Genomic DNA, 13,492 nt, shown 5'->3' with positions numbered 1-13,492 from the left:
TATATATATATATATATATATATATATATATATATATATATATATATATATATATATATATATATATATATATATATATATATAAACATATATATATATATATATATAGAAATATAGTAGTGCTACGTGCGCGACAAGAGCGATTACGACAGCATATACCTGAAAGCTGTTTTATCTGTCATCTGGAGTTGATGAAGGTGTGATGTGATGAATACCCACCCAGGTCACGCGTAGTAACCGAGTGTTAGGACCATTCTTTCACCCATTTTTTCTCTGATCGTTGTTCAGTCGCATACCTTGGAAACTAGTGGCGTCCTGGTTTAAAGAGACAGGCTGTCAGTATCGAGCCACAAGGAGTGCTGGGGTTAGATATCGTTGAAACTCAAGAGATCGATTTCGGTGCGGTGCTGATGTGGCTTCGTGTTGCGTTCTATCCACCCATATACACTTCTGCTACACAGCTGACATGCTCAGGCGAACGTACTACTGTCTATATTCTCCGAATTCAATAGCGTCTATCGTAGCCATATCCCGTGTGTGTCACGTACATATATATTTAAAATCCACAGGTACTCAACACGGTATTCTGAGACAATGAACGGATTTGCCAGATTAGCAAGGTGCTCAAAAGCTCCACTTTATTTGTTCCCTACGAGCTATATGCAACTGTATACCTTTACCCTGCTCCTTAATCTGCTTCTAAGTATACTATAACTCAACTTTACCAGGCTGTTGGTCTGCGCCATAAAGTTCTTCCTAATATCTGACCGGCTAACTTTTACCTACTACCCTCTGCTGCAGATACTGAAAGTCGGTATACAGTGGCTCTTCGCACTCACAGTCGTTGCCGGGTTGGCCTGGTGCCACTTCCAGAAGGACATCTCGCAGGAGACTGCCTATGCAATGTCTCAACTGGGCTCAGAGAAAGAGGACTGATTGACCCACGGGCAGGACTAACAAACCTGGATTGGTATGCTGTTTCGATACTGAGTGTTGCTTTGGTGTAGTAGTGGTTGTGGGGTGTGCTGGTTGCATCCGTGTCCATACCCGAGAGTTGAAGTCTGCAGATGAGACTCTATGAGTGTTTGAGTATCCACCGCTTGTGATACTGCGGCGGTAGTGCACGAGCTAAATGGGCGTTCACGTTGGTCTTGACTAGTGGTTGAAAGCCTTACGTTGTCGCATTGAATGCTCGTACGTTGTCGGATTGAATATTCGTACGTTGTCGTATTGAATGCTCGTACGTTGTCGTATTGAATGCTCGTACGTTGTCGTATTGAATGCTCTTACGTTGTCGTATTGAATGCTCGTACATTGTAGTGTTGAATGCTCGTACGTTGTCGTATTGAATGCTCTTACGTTGTCGTACTGAATGTTCATACGTTGTCGTATTGAATGCTCGTACGTTGTCGTATTGAATGCTCGTACGTTGTCGTACTGAATGCTCGTACGTTGTTGTATACGATACATATGCCGATACCGGCGGATGGCGTGGACTGCTTGCTATCTGCGTAGTCGCGTGGCTCTATCATTCGCGGTTCATTGTTGGTGTATCGCTGAAGAACTATTTTTTTTGTTACGCAAAAGGATTGTTCACACCAGACTTAATGGGCCGAGGTTGTAATTTTAGCCTACTTACCCACTTTTTTTAGCGAAGCCATGTAGGTACATATGTAGCGTGTATATTTTCCTCCGTTGCCTAGCAACTCTGGGCATATAGTGCGTGTTGAAATTGGTCGTCTATTGACGGAAACGCACCTTATCATAGAGACTTAAAGCTGAATCAACATGCAGAAATTCATATTAACTTTCGCCCCCACATGTCATATGTCATATCATAGGCAGGCGTAGATTAGGCAGTCGGAAAGCCAATCAATACACTTCAGCACTCTCGCATCAGCATGAGGGGAAACTTGCACGAAACTGCGCTGGAGCCTACGAACACCGATGTTAACGGTATGATACTATGGACAGTGTGGACCAATAGCGATGATACCATGTGCAGTGTAGACTAATAGCGATGATACTATGTACAGTGTGGATCAATAGCGATGATATTATGTACAGCGTGGATCAATAGCGATGATATTATGTACAGTGTGGACCTATAGCGAAGATACTATGTACAGTGTGGACCTATAGCGATGATAATATGTGGATCAATAGCGATGATATTATGTACAGTGTGGATCAATAGCGATAATATTATGTGCAGTGTGGACCTATAGCGAAGATACTATGTACAGTGTGGACCTATAGCGATGATACTATGTACAGTGTGGACCTATAGCGATGATACTATGTACAGTGTGGATCAATAGCGCAGTCTCCTCTTATATTGGAGTGTTGTTTGGTGCCACAATGTGCATGCGAGCGATCAGAATGCTTCACAAACCATGTCATCGTGCCTCGTCGTCTAACAACTCAGCTCGTGTCCCGAAGGAAATCAATCGTCTCTCACACACAACTAGTTTTCATGTTTTAGGGTTTAGGCCCAGCCGGGTATACTCAGCCTAGTGCCCGAGTAGGATGGTGATATAATCTTGTACGCAGTGATCTCATCAGTAGTCCCATTTCTTCATAGGTGGCATTAGCTATACCGTCTACGGTTCATTACACTCGCCTGCATGTCTCCACAATCACATTCTATTCTTTTAATATGTATTTGCTATCCCTTTCACAATCATATTATATTCTTTTATCAATCGTATTTCATTCTTTTGGTAATTATATTCTATTCTTTTCACAAATTTATTATATATCGTTAGCAATCAATGTTATATCCCTTTTCAGAACTTCGTAGAGCTGAAGATAGCGCGCACCAAAATACAGACAGCAATGGTGCCAGTGCACGGGAGGAACCTATACTCGGGAAAGTGACGAAGTTTGTGGACTCTAATTTGTCTATAGTCAGGTATTGTCATCTGAGTGGACCTCTACACATCGATTCTTTAATTAACGTATTCGTTTCTAGACACAATGTATCTGTTCCTGTAGTCAAACATATAAATAGCAATCCAGAAGCTGCTTCAACAGTGCATAGGTGTGTGTGCGTTACTCATCGGATTGATCGAGAGTTTGTTTTTTTGGGGGGGTTCGTTTTGTTAGGTAGTATATTCGAGTATTATAAAAGGTATATGTGGTAGGGGTCTCATTCTAAAATGTATGTAGTGCTCAGAAGCCAGATGAAGTTGAGCCACGGATGATTGCGAATGGTCTATCCTGATTGATGGCTAGGCGTTTTCTTACCACTACTGACCGATAGATCTCAGTCACGTTGTGCATACTTAGTACAAACACTTCTAAATCCATGTGAATCTCATCTTATAAGACTCCTAAAATTCTCCCTACTTTACCTATCACATTGGTAGCCCATACACAACCCTATAACCCAATCGCCAACCGCAGGCCCACCCATTGTCTGACTGTTGTCGTATTCATTGCATGCACATGCCAGGGTGTCGATCTGGACGTGCATGGCCATAGGCGTGGCTCTGATATTCAACAGCTTGGGTATGTGTTTGCTCTCAACCTACACGGCACGGATTGGAGTCCGTGTGCGTTTGTTTCTCTAGCCTTGGATAGTGTCATACCATCTTAAATATCTGTCAGTGTCAGTGTCAGTGCTTACCGAGTGCTGTTTTGGCCCATGGTTTCGATGAGACGTTCCATGCCTACATGTATGTGTCAAACCGTCCAAATCTAGTCGAATCAGAGTCCTTATTTATTACCGTGGTGTGTATGAGAGTTATCTCCGGCTCCATCCCCAGCGCGCCTGGCGGCAATTTGACCCAAATTGCCCCATAGTAGAGCGCATTTCCATGGCATACATATGTATACGACAATCACACCTCGACAGCCACAAGACTATGAAGCTGTCGGTATATGTGCCGTATCACCTGCGATTGCTATTGTCCTTGGGGCGGGTTAGGTGCATGCAGAGTTCGGTATCCTGCACTGTCTCACGGGTTCATCTCCTGTACAGATTATGATGTGCGTAATCGAGTGCTCGAGGTGAAGCCCCCAGGCAGCAAGTCGGAGTGTGATGTGACATCAGTCTAATATATGCAACTGCTTGTGTTGATGTGTGTCTAGGGCGTATCGCGTTTCTCAGACGTTCGAAGTGAGTGACTATGAGAAACGTATGTGTGAGGGTTAAATAGTAACTAAGAGAAACGTTTTTGTGGGGGATGGCTGAATATTCTGTGAATATTAGTGAACTCCTCCAGCGTACTCAACTCGTATACTTTGCGACCCCAGAGCACAGCCAGCAGATAAAAAAACGGTCTAATTAACAACAACATAAGAACCTCCTTATGATACCATCGCCTATACCGCTGGTTTGTTGTATTATAGGCCGTCCTGACTACTTTGTATTGATTTCGGTATGTGTTTGTCCACTGCTCAGGGGCCCACATCAAGTACACGCGTGCGGAAGACATCCCCGCAAGCGAGTACGAACGCCATTCAAAGTTTCGTGGTGTCGTGGTCAGCGCCTCACTGCAACACCTGGTGCCAGCCAAGCCAACAGACAGCCCGGCTGAAGGTATTGGTAGAGCGTGGGTAGGTATTGTATGTGTACGCATAGAGTATATGCACAAGTTCAGTATCTCTTGGTTAGAGTTGCAGGTGTGTCTATTTCTACGCAAAAGCAAAATAACATACAGACGTGATCAATGTAGAGAGAGTGTGGAGTAAGCAATACACTAGTACCCAGTAGTATATATTCCCAGCACCATGTCACCGGGCACCAATGGTGTCTGTGTAGACCACTGAGGAGTTCAATGGTAGATGTTAGATACCGCCAGTGCATGCATTGTGTATATGTGCTAGCCCTATATCCCTTCGGGTGCGATGAAGGTGGTGGTAGAGTAGTTAGTGTATCTATATGCTTGGTATGTATATACTGTCATATATACCCGTCACAATACAATGTCACCCGTCGCTTCTGGCGCATTTGCAGCCCACCGAAGAATAAGTTAGTAGACTGGTTGTGGCGTATGTGTACACATTGGGTGCTAGCTCGGTCAGTTGCCCTACTATTGAGTGTGAAGATTATAGGTACAGTGAACCATGTATCTGCGCAACTGAGATACACACACCCGGGGGTTTCTGGAGCCTTCGTAGAACACTTGGAGGAAATAATTGGTAGATTGCTAGTGTTCGAAGTATACGTATTGTGTAAATACCCAGCCAAGTTACCCCATCTAGGGTGATAGAGAAAGGTATAGTGAACTATGTATCTGTACCTCTGATGTACAAGTATGTCTATATATATATATATATATATATATATAATTATATGAAATATATGTATATAGAAAAATAAATATATAGAAAATATAATTATAGAAATACATGAAAACTTATATATGAAGTATATGTATATGATATATATATATATATATATATATATTCGTAACTGTCAGACACCAAAAGCATCTTGCAATCGAACCCACAGGTGCCAGGCCATTTGTAAATGTGTGTCTCTTATTCAGTATGGACTTTAGATATACACCTGCTTCAGACCACAATCTTGTCATCATTTGTATCACACCTTCTGCCAGATCCTCAACGCGGCAAGAAAATACAATAGCATCAGAATGCTCAGCCAATTAACATAGAAGGTATACAAACCACTGCGCCCCACAGCCCGATTCAGTCTTCATGCTCATATATTTCATCTGTATTCCACGGCTTGTTACCACTTTCAGGAGATAAAGCATCTGCGTCCACCGCGTCAAACAAGAGTCACGATACCGTGTCTGGCGAAGCTTCTCATCAAACAGTTCCTGTGCTGTGGGTAGAACACACCCCGTGGGCGTGGAGGCTGATGGGGGCCTTGCGCAGAATCATTGGACGGCGACCACACACGATAAACACTGGTACGGGTTAGTGTATAGTTACTGTTCATGGTTGAATTGTACGCAGGCGTATATGGATGTGTATGTGGATGTGGATGTGTGATGTGTGTCTTCGTGAGTTATAACGCTGTGTACGATAAACACATACATTCCACACATCTATAAACAGGGACCGACTCACATCTACAGACATGAACGATAGCCCTACCTTACACAAACCTGTATTATATACACTTACATAAAACACATACGTTACACACATCTATAAACAGGGACAGACTCACATCTACAGACATGAACGATAACTCTACCGTGCACAAGCCTGTATTATATACACTTACACAAACATATACATTACACACATCTATAAACATGGACCGATTCACATCTAAAGACATAAACGATAGCTCTACCTTACACAAACCTGTATTATATACACTTACATTAAACATATACGTTACACACATCTATAAACAGGGACTGACTCACATCTGCAGACATGAAGGATAGCTCTACCTTCCACAAACCTGTATTATATACCTTTGTACAAACATATACATTACACACATCTATAAACAGGGACCGATTCACATCCACAGACATGAACGATAGCCCTACTTTACACAAACCTGTATTATATACACTTACATAAAACATATAGATTACACACATATATATACAGGGACCGACTCACATCTACATACATGAACGATAGCCGTACCTTACACAAACCAGTAGTATATACACTTACATAAAACATGTACGTTACGCACATCTATAAACAGGGACCGATTCACATCTACAGACATGAACGATAGCCCTACCTTACACAAACCTGTATTATATGCACTCACATAAACATATACGTTGCACACATCTATAAACAGGGACCGACAGTCCTCGGCACGGGGTGGCCATTGTACCGATGGGGATAGAGCCACATGTGACGGGAGGCACTTCCCAATGGCTGCGAGACAATGTGGTGGGCCGTTCAGTGGCGGTCAGTCTGATGTCGCCACATAAATTCATCGGTACGCATTGTTAGTGTGCGCTAGTAGTGTGGTTTAGAGTATTGTGGTTTAAAGTAGTGTGGGTTAGAGCGGTGTGGTTTAAAGTAGGGTGGTTGAAAGTAGTGGGGTTTTGTGCTAGAGGTGTGGTGTAGTATTGCAGACGCTGTGAGAGCTAGCGCGTGCGTGTTCTGTGGAGAGGTTCATGTGCTCTTCTAGTTAGTGGCACAAGCAGGACAAAGTCTAGATAATTCTAAAACGCTATAACCCTCATACCCTTATCGTACACCTATACTAAACTTTGCTATGTGTACACTTCGACAATGAGAAAGAAGCGGCTTGTAAGGTCAGTAGTCGGTCCCACTGTCTCCAACAGACGACTTTCGGCCATTAATAGCACAGAGTTGTGTTGGTGGTGTGTATTAGGGCAGCCACAGCACAGACAATGGAATGATAACAAGTCTACTACAACTTCACATTGTATCAGTTTGCTGGAGATTCAGTTACTATATCGCGCGCATATATGTGTTGTCACGTGTTCATGCAATTTACCGGGTTTTTTTATCTGATTTTGAATTGGGCGGTGTTTTTCTAAATTTTGAATTGGGTGATGGGCTGTTGTTACTTACGTGATAGACTCAGGGCCATATCAGAAGTATAATTGTGGTGAAGAAGCATCTTGTAAACATATATGGCTATATGTATAGGTGTCTTGTAAGATATACATGGCTATATGTATAACCATCTTGTAAGATATACATGTATATATGTATAACCATCTTGTTCGATATACATGTATATATGTATATCCATCTTGTAAGATATATATGGGCATATGCATAAGCATCTTGTAAGATATACATGGCTATATCTATAAGCACCTTGCACGATACATGCAAGCTCACGAGGTGGTTGCGAGACTTTGAGTCAGGGCAAGGACAATGATTATTAGTTTCAGCCTTAATTACTGATAAAATAAAAAATCCAATCCGTATGGGTGGTTAGACCTAGTCCAGGCCTATGCTTCACACTCGTACCGTTCTATCCCACACCCAACGCGTGATTGACACCTGCACTACGCAATTCACAGACGAAGACACCAGCGGTGATCACGACCCTTCGCCTATCCCCGGCACCAAACTGCCAGAGATCAGCGATACAGCCCACGCTACCAAACACTTCGTACAAGCACCCCCCACATGTGCCATTGCCTCGGTTACCTACACACCGAAGTCCATGCTCAGTCTCCTGCGGCCGAGGAAGAATGTGTCCTGGGAGCTGTTGCGCAATGGGCTGGGGACGGCTATCAACACGGTCCCGGTCGCATCACAGGCAAGGTGTGTGTATATCCATGTGTGCCTGCGTCTGTGCGGAGATGGGTTTATGCGTATGCTTGTATGTGCGCGTATGTGTCGTACTGTTTGTTTATGGTGTCTGTGTGCGCGAGTATCTGTGTGTAAACATCGTATATTGAGTCACTCCGCTACGGGTGTGGATCTGCTAATAATTCTGTGCCTATTACATTGAATGCAAGGTATGTGCATTTATGTTGCCTGTGTCAGTGCAGACCTAAGGGGATCAGTACGTATGTTTGTGCACGCATATGTGTCATGTTATACCTAAATGTGCCTCTGTGTGTTCGAACACGTTGGGTGTATACATTCTGGGTTGCTAAGTAACTGATATGCGATCGCTTTCAATACAGCACACCAAAGTATGTACATTCACGATATGCAGAGACGGGTGTATGTGTATGTATATGTGTATGTATATGTGTATGTGTATGTTTATGTGTATGTGTATGTGTATGTGTATGTGTATGTGTATGTGTATGTGTATGTGTATGTGTATGTGTATGTGTATGTGTGTGTATAAGTATGTGTATGTGTATGTGTATGTGTGTGGGTTGTGTATGTGTATGTGTATTTTTATGTATATGTGTACGTGTATGTATATGTAAATGTAAATGTGTATGTGTATGTGTATGTGTACGTGTATATGTGTGAGCATGTGTATGTGAGTCAGATTTAACAATCTAGAATGCAAACAGCTACCTTCTACTCCCCACTTCCCAGTGTGAATGTACGACCCAGCCGTTTCGTGATTGAGTGTATCAGCTACGATGCACTGGCCCAAAACCAGATCACAGTCCGTGTGCCATATTTAGATAATAATAGCCAGAATATAGTTGTGTGCTATTCATAGAGCCAATGATAACCAGAATTTAGATGTGTGCTATTTCAAGAGTCAATGATGACCAGAACATCTATGTGTGCTATATATAGAGTCAGTGACAACCAAAACACAGATGTGTGATATGGATCAAACGCAACCCTGATGCCAATCAATTACCTCTTACTGCCCTCCTCTCAGCTCGGATGCAAGCACCAGCCGTTTTGTGACTGAGTGTATCCGCCACGAGATGTTAGCCCAGAAGCAGATGAGAGGCATGTGGGCCAACCCACAGTCACCGAGTTATACGGATAATTTCTTATCTGCCGCCTCCAGTGCCAAACACAGCGTCAGACAGGTGTAGTCGAATGTGTGGGTTGTCTGTGCAGCCGTTTGAAGGCTTTGTCAGGTGTACTGTAACTGTGTCGGCCCAAAACAGCAGGGGTCTGCGTTTATAGATATATCTTGGTTTTATTATAGACATATATTGGCGTTGCGGGTGGACTGCTTGTCGTATACATTGCGCCGGTATTAGCGTCTGAGAGGTGCCTTCCTAAGATCTATTCGAGTGATTGGTTTGCTACTTGTATTCGCGGTGTCGGCACTGACGTAGTGTCAAAACAGACATGTGCGTGTGCGTGTGTGCGTGTTGTCTGTTGAGTGTATGAATGCATAGTTGCTTGCTTGCTACAGTTGTCGTGGAGACCGCACAAACAAAGCCCCCAGTAGGCGTGCTGCCCTCCCTGTCAGTCTATGCAGCATATTATCTGAGTGCATCTCATATATCGTATAGGATGTATTGTGTGGGAATATCTTCTTCTGCCGTGGTTTGGCAGCTTGCTTCTAGTCCATGCTTTATCGGAGGCCCTCTTTCTGTTTAGGACGACTTGCATACAGGGTTGCCCAATCTCTCTCTCTGAGTGTCATGTGTCTGTAGTACCATTTATTCAATATCTAGACCGGTGTATTCTTAGAGAGTAAATGTTGCCGACATGTATATGCGCACTTCAATATCAACAGAAGCTTTCGCACATCAGTTGGGTTCGTTAACCTGCTCTATGGTACACACGCGTATGAAGCCATCACTTCATACATGCACATCTACAGCTTCTAAGAGTGATGTTGTTTCAAGCTGTCGTCGATGATTGCAATAAATCCATAGTTCATTGGTGGGTGTATCTTCATTCTAACAGGTCATGACAAAACCAGTCTGGTGGAACCGAGTAAAACAAATACTCCGGCCGTAGCGGTACAGCTGTATGTGCAAAGACATATTTAGTTTGTGGTGCAGCAGACATAGACGGCATACTAAGTCTGCGGTTGAAGCATTTCTTTGTGTATCTCTGTACTACAAAAACTTCAAAGATTGTTGTCCCAATTGTAACGGAAATAAACATCATACGACACACCCGAAAATCTAGACGACCGTCACACACACCTACTTCATATGAGCACATCCAACCCATTTAGCCCTCACCTGTGCTAGATCCATCAGTTGCAGCCGTGCTGTTCAACAAGTTTTTCAAAACACAGAATCTAAGTAATCATTAGACATGAATCCACACAAAGAATATGATCACGCACCACCTATAAGTAGGGTTCCGTTCATCAACCCGACAGGTAGCCTTCCTACCATCAGAGTAGAGATACTTGATCGCGTTATGGACTACAGATCTGCGATAGGTGTTCTGCCAGATTTAGGTTCGAGATCTCCTTCTAGAGCACCCGAGGTGTGCCAGTGTTTAAAGTGCTGTTGTCACTTACAAAAATAACTGTTTTACGGCTGATTTTAATACCGTTTTAGGTTACAAATTCGACTGGCAAGTGTCTCAGTTACAGAAGCACTCGCAGGGGTAGATAGATTTCTCTGGATCAAAACATACGTGGGGACAACGGCTGTTGTGCTTCACCATCCTATTCAATACATCTATCAGGTGCCAGCGATAGGTCGAAAAAATGTTTCTCTCGTTGAAATGGACATCCTCCCTCCCCCCCCCCTCTCCCTTGATTTTATACTTAGTGACTCAAATTCGAGGCACTTGTAATCTATATGCAATTCTAAAACCCTCCATCGGACAACTACTGTATTCGGATCGCGGATGTTGCATTTGGTGGTCATGTGAGCGCGAATGGAGTATGAATACCCCTGCGTCGGAAAACAGAACTGTCTCAGCTATGAGCAATAGAAAATCAAAGGTGATATGTATTCAGTGTATTCTGTTGGTATCCTAGCAGAACACTAGATACTCCCACTGAACCCACAACGTATTCTGGAGACAAATATAGGCTGTTGCTTTGCAACTCGAGAACTTATACGGCACACATGACATTGGAATCCTCAGGTCCTTCAAAGATATGTAATATCTAAGGGTCTTTGGGATCAGTTGAATTGTTTTTCGTACTGTCTCGTGGGCACACACGATCTAAACTGAGTGCGCTGACAATCTGTACATGTGTACTAAATATCTTCATATGGTTTGTAGTGGGGATTTGCTTGTGCAAAGGTCTCATAAATGATACTGTTTTAGGTCGCACTGATCCGGTAACCTGGCCACGCTTGTCGGAGGTGTCCGGTCAACTATTTAAATTGGCAACGCATTTGGCGTGGTGAACGCATTTACACCGGTGAGACAGTTGTTGCCAAACGTATTGGCAAAAGTATTTCACAACAACGTGAAAACACACACCTCCGGGCGACTAGGCTGTTAACGCTTGTGCAGCTCTCCATGGGGTTCCTTCAAGGCCCATAGAACTATTACTCGATCCGCTGCGAGGGTAACTGATTGGTATCTGGTCACGTGGGATTGCTACATACGTGGTTTCGGCATGTACTGTGACTGTTAATGCTGTGCGTGATTCTGCGGCTGTTGCCGTGGTTGTGGTTGTGGTTGTGTGTGTTGCTGCTGCGGTTGCTGTGTGGGATGCTGTTGTTATGCGAGATCTGTTGTGTGTGTTGCTGTTGTTGCTTCTGCTGGATTGTAAGCTGTCGCTTTTGTATACATCCCTGCTATGGCTCTATAGTTGAAATAAATAAATAAATGCAGAATCTGTTGCTACTGCCGTCGTCTTGTTGTTGTTGGTGTTGTTGTTGTTGCTGTCGCTGCTGCTGTTTTTGCTGTTTAAGTTGCTGTTGCGAAGGGTGATGCATGTTCGATAGATTGCTGTGAGATCGTAGGATGCTCTGCTGAGGTCCATACTCACTCGTTTGTGGTGGCAGGCATTCGACTAAGCGACATACTCAAAAAAAATTCTCATCAAATTTGGGGGAATATTTTGTATATTCACACTAGCGTACTTGCATGTATGTCATGGTGATTTCTAGGCTTTTATTCAACTCGCCAGTAGCTGTGCCAAACACTTACTGCAATTTGCGTACCCATGGTCGGTTGTGTTTGATGCTGACCTTGTGATGGGGGTTGGACTTCACCTCCATTAGCCTGTTGCTGCTGCTGTGACTGTTGGTGTTGTGGTTGTCGTGGTCTTTGTTGTTCCTGCTGTGTCTCTTTTGTTGTTGTTGCTGTTGTGGTATTCGTTGATGTTTCTGCCGTGATTGTTGCTGTTACTGCTGCGATCCATGCCGCCACTGTTGCTGCTGTTAGAGGCAATGTAGTAAACTTTAAATAAAGTGCAAATGTATCTAGAGAATGATGCGTTCGAATGAATTTGTTTAGGATCTCACCCTCAGTTATATACTGATGGTGTTTGTACTAGTTTTCAACCACTTGGGTTGGCCAGGATAAAAACTCATACGATCAGTTTTGCATCATGATTTTTTCGGACATATCGTCACCAGCCTTTATAGCTTCAGCAGTTAGCGAATTTACGACAACGACTAAACGACAGTAAATATGACACCAATATGCCACAACGCAGAAGGTATGTCCCCCAGCATCCACGCCACAGTCCACACCGCTTCAGAAAGCAAATTCCTTTTTAAGAAAATCTCATGAGTTATTTACCTGTGAAATTGTGATGCGTGTTCCTGTACAGACGATTATCCACGCCCGTCGTGATGCATGTCACTGTACAGAGGATCGTCTACTCTTCAGAAAAGTCACCATTTTCGGCAAATTTCATCGAGTCAGTTCCAACGAGTCAACGTTTTCAAAAAATTTCATCGAGACAATACTCCAACAGCTCCATTCATCAATGTTTTCGACAGACTTTCATCGGTTCCACGTTTTTTGCCTAACCCATCTACAGAGTGTCAGAATCAACAGTTTCACAATCTACGTCTTCAGCCTTCAGCCTTCAGCCCTCAGCCCTTGGTTGTAAAATTGAGGGGGTGTGAGAGAGTACAAGAGTAGACATACTTCTAAATAAGTCAATAACGTTTTACGTCGCCAGCCTAAGAGTAATTTGGGACTTGTTCACAAATTAATATATAAATATATATATACATATATATATATATATGTATATATATATATATATATATATAAATATATG

At 43.1% G+C, this 13,492-nt stretch overlaps 2 protein-coding genes across 2 annotated transcripts in view; both read left to right on the top strand.

Moving 5' to 3' along the window:
- SARC_00585 (hypothetical protein) overlaps positions 1-936 on the top strand; it is a gene marked incomplete at both ends in the record, with an annotated part of 1,987 nt that extends 1,051 nt beyond the window's left edge. The window contains one exon of the mRNA XM_014305731.1: positions 802-936. Within this exon, the coding sequence (XP_014161206.1) occupies positions 802-936 (135 nt within the window). The remainder of the gene's footprint in view (positions 1-801) is intronic.
- Positions 937-1,901: 965 nt separating this feature from the next.
- SARC_00584 (hypothetical protein) lies at positions 1,902-10,290 on the top strand (the record flags this gene model as incomplete). The annotated part of the gene is made up of 9 exons (XM_014305730.1): positions 1,902-1,956; positions 2,794-2,914; positions 3,458-3,513; positions 4,409-4,546; positions 5,715-5,885; positions 6,752-6,895; positions 7,962-8,208; positions 9,245-9,401; positions 10,237-10,290. 9 exons carry the CDS (start codon positions 1,902-1,904, stop codon positions 10,288-10,290), a joined length of 1,143 nt encoding a protein of 380 aa, XP_014161205.1.
- Positions 10,291-13,492: the final 3,202 nt, after the last annotated feature.

Source organism: Sphaeroforma arctica, assembly GCF_001186125.1.
Source record: "Sphaeroforma arctica JP610 unplaced genomic scaffold supercont1.19, whole genome shotgun sequence".
In the NCBI taxonomy this organism is placed as follows: domain Eukaryota; class Ichthyosporea; order Ichthyophonida; genus Sphaeroforma; species Sphaeroforma arctica.
Note: the sequence above shows the minus strand (reverse complement) of the source record. Positions and strands in the feature narration are given on the sequence as shown.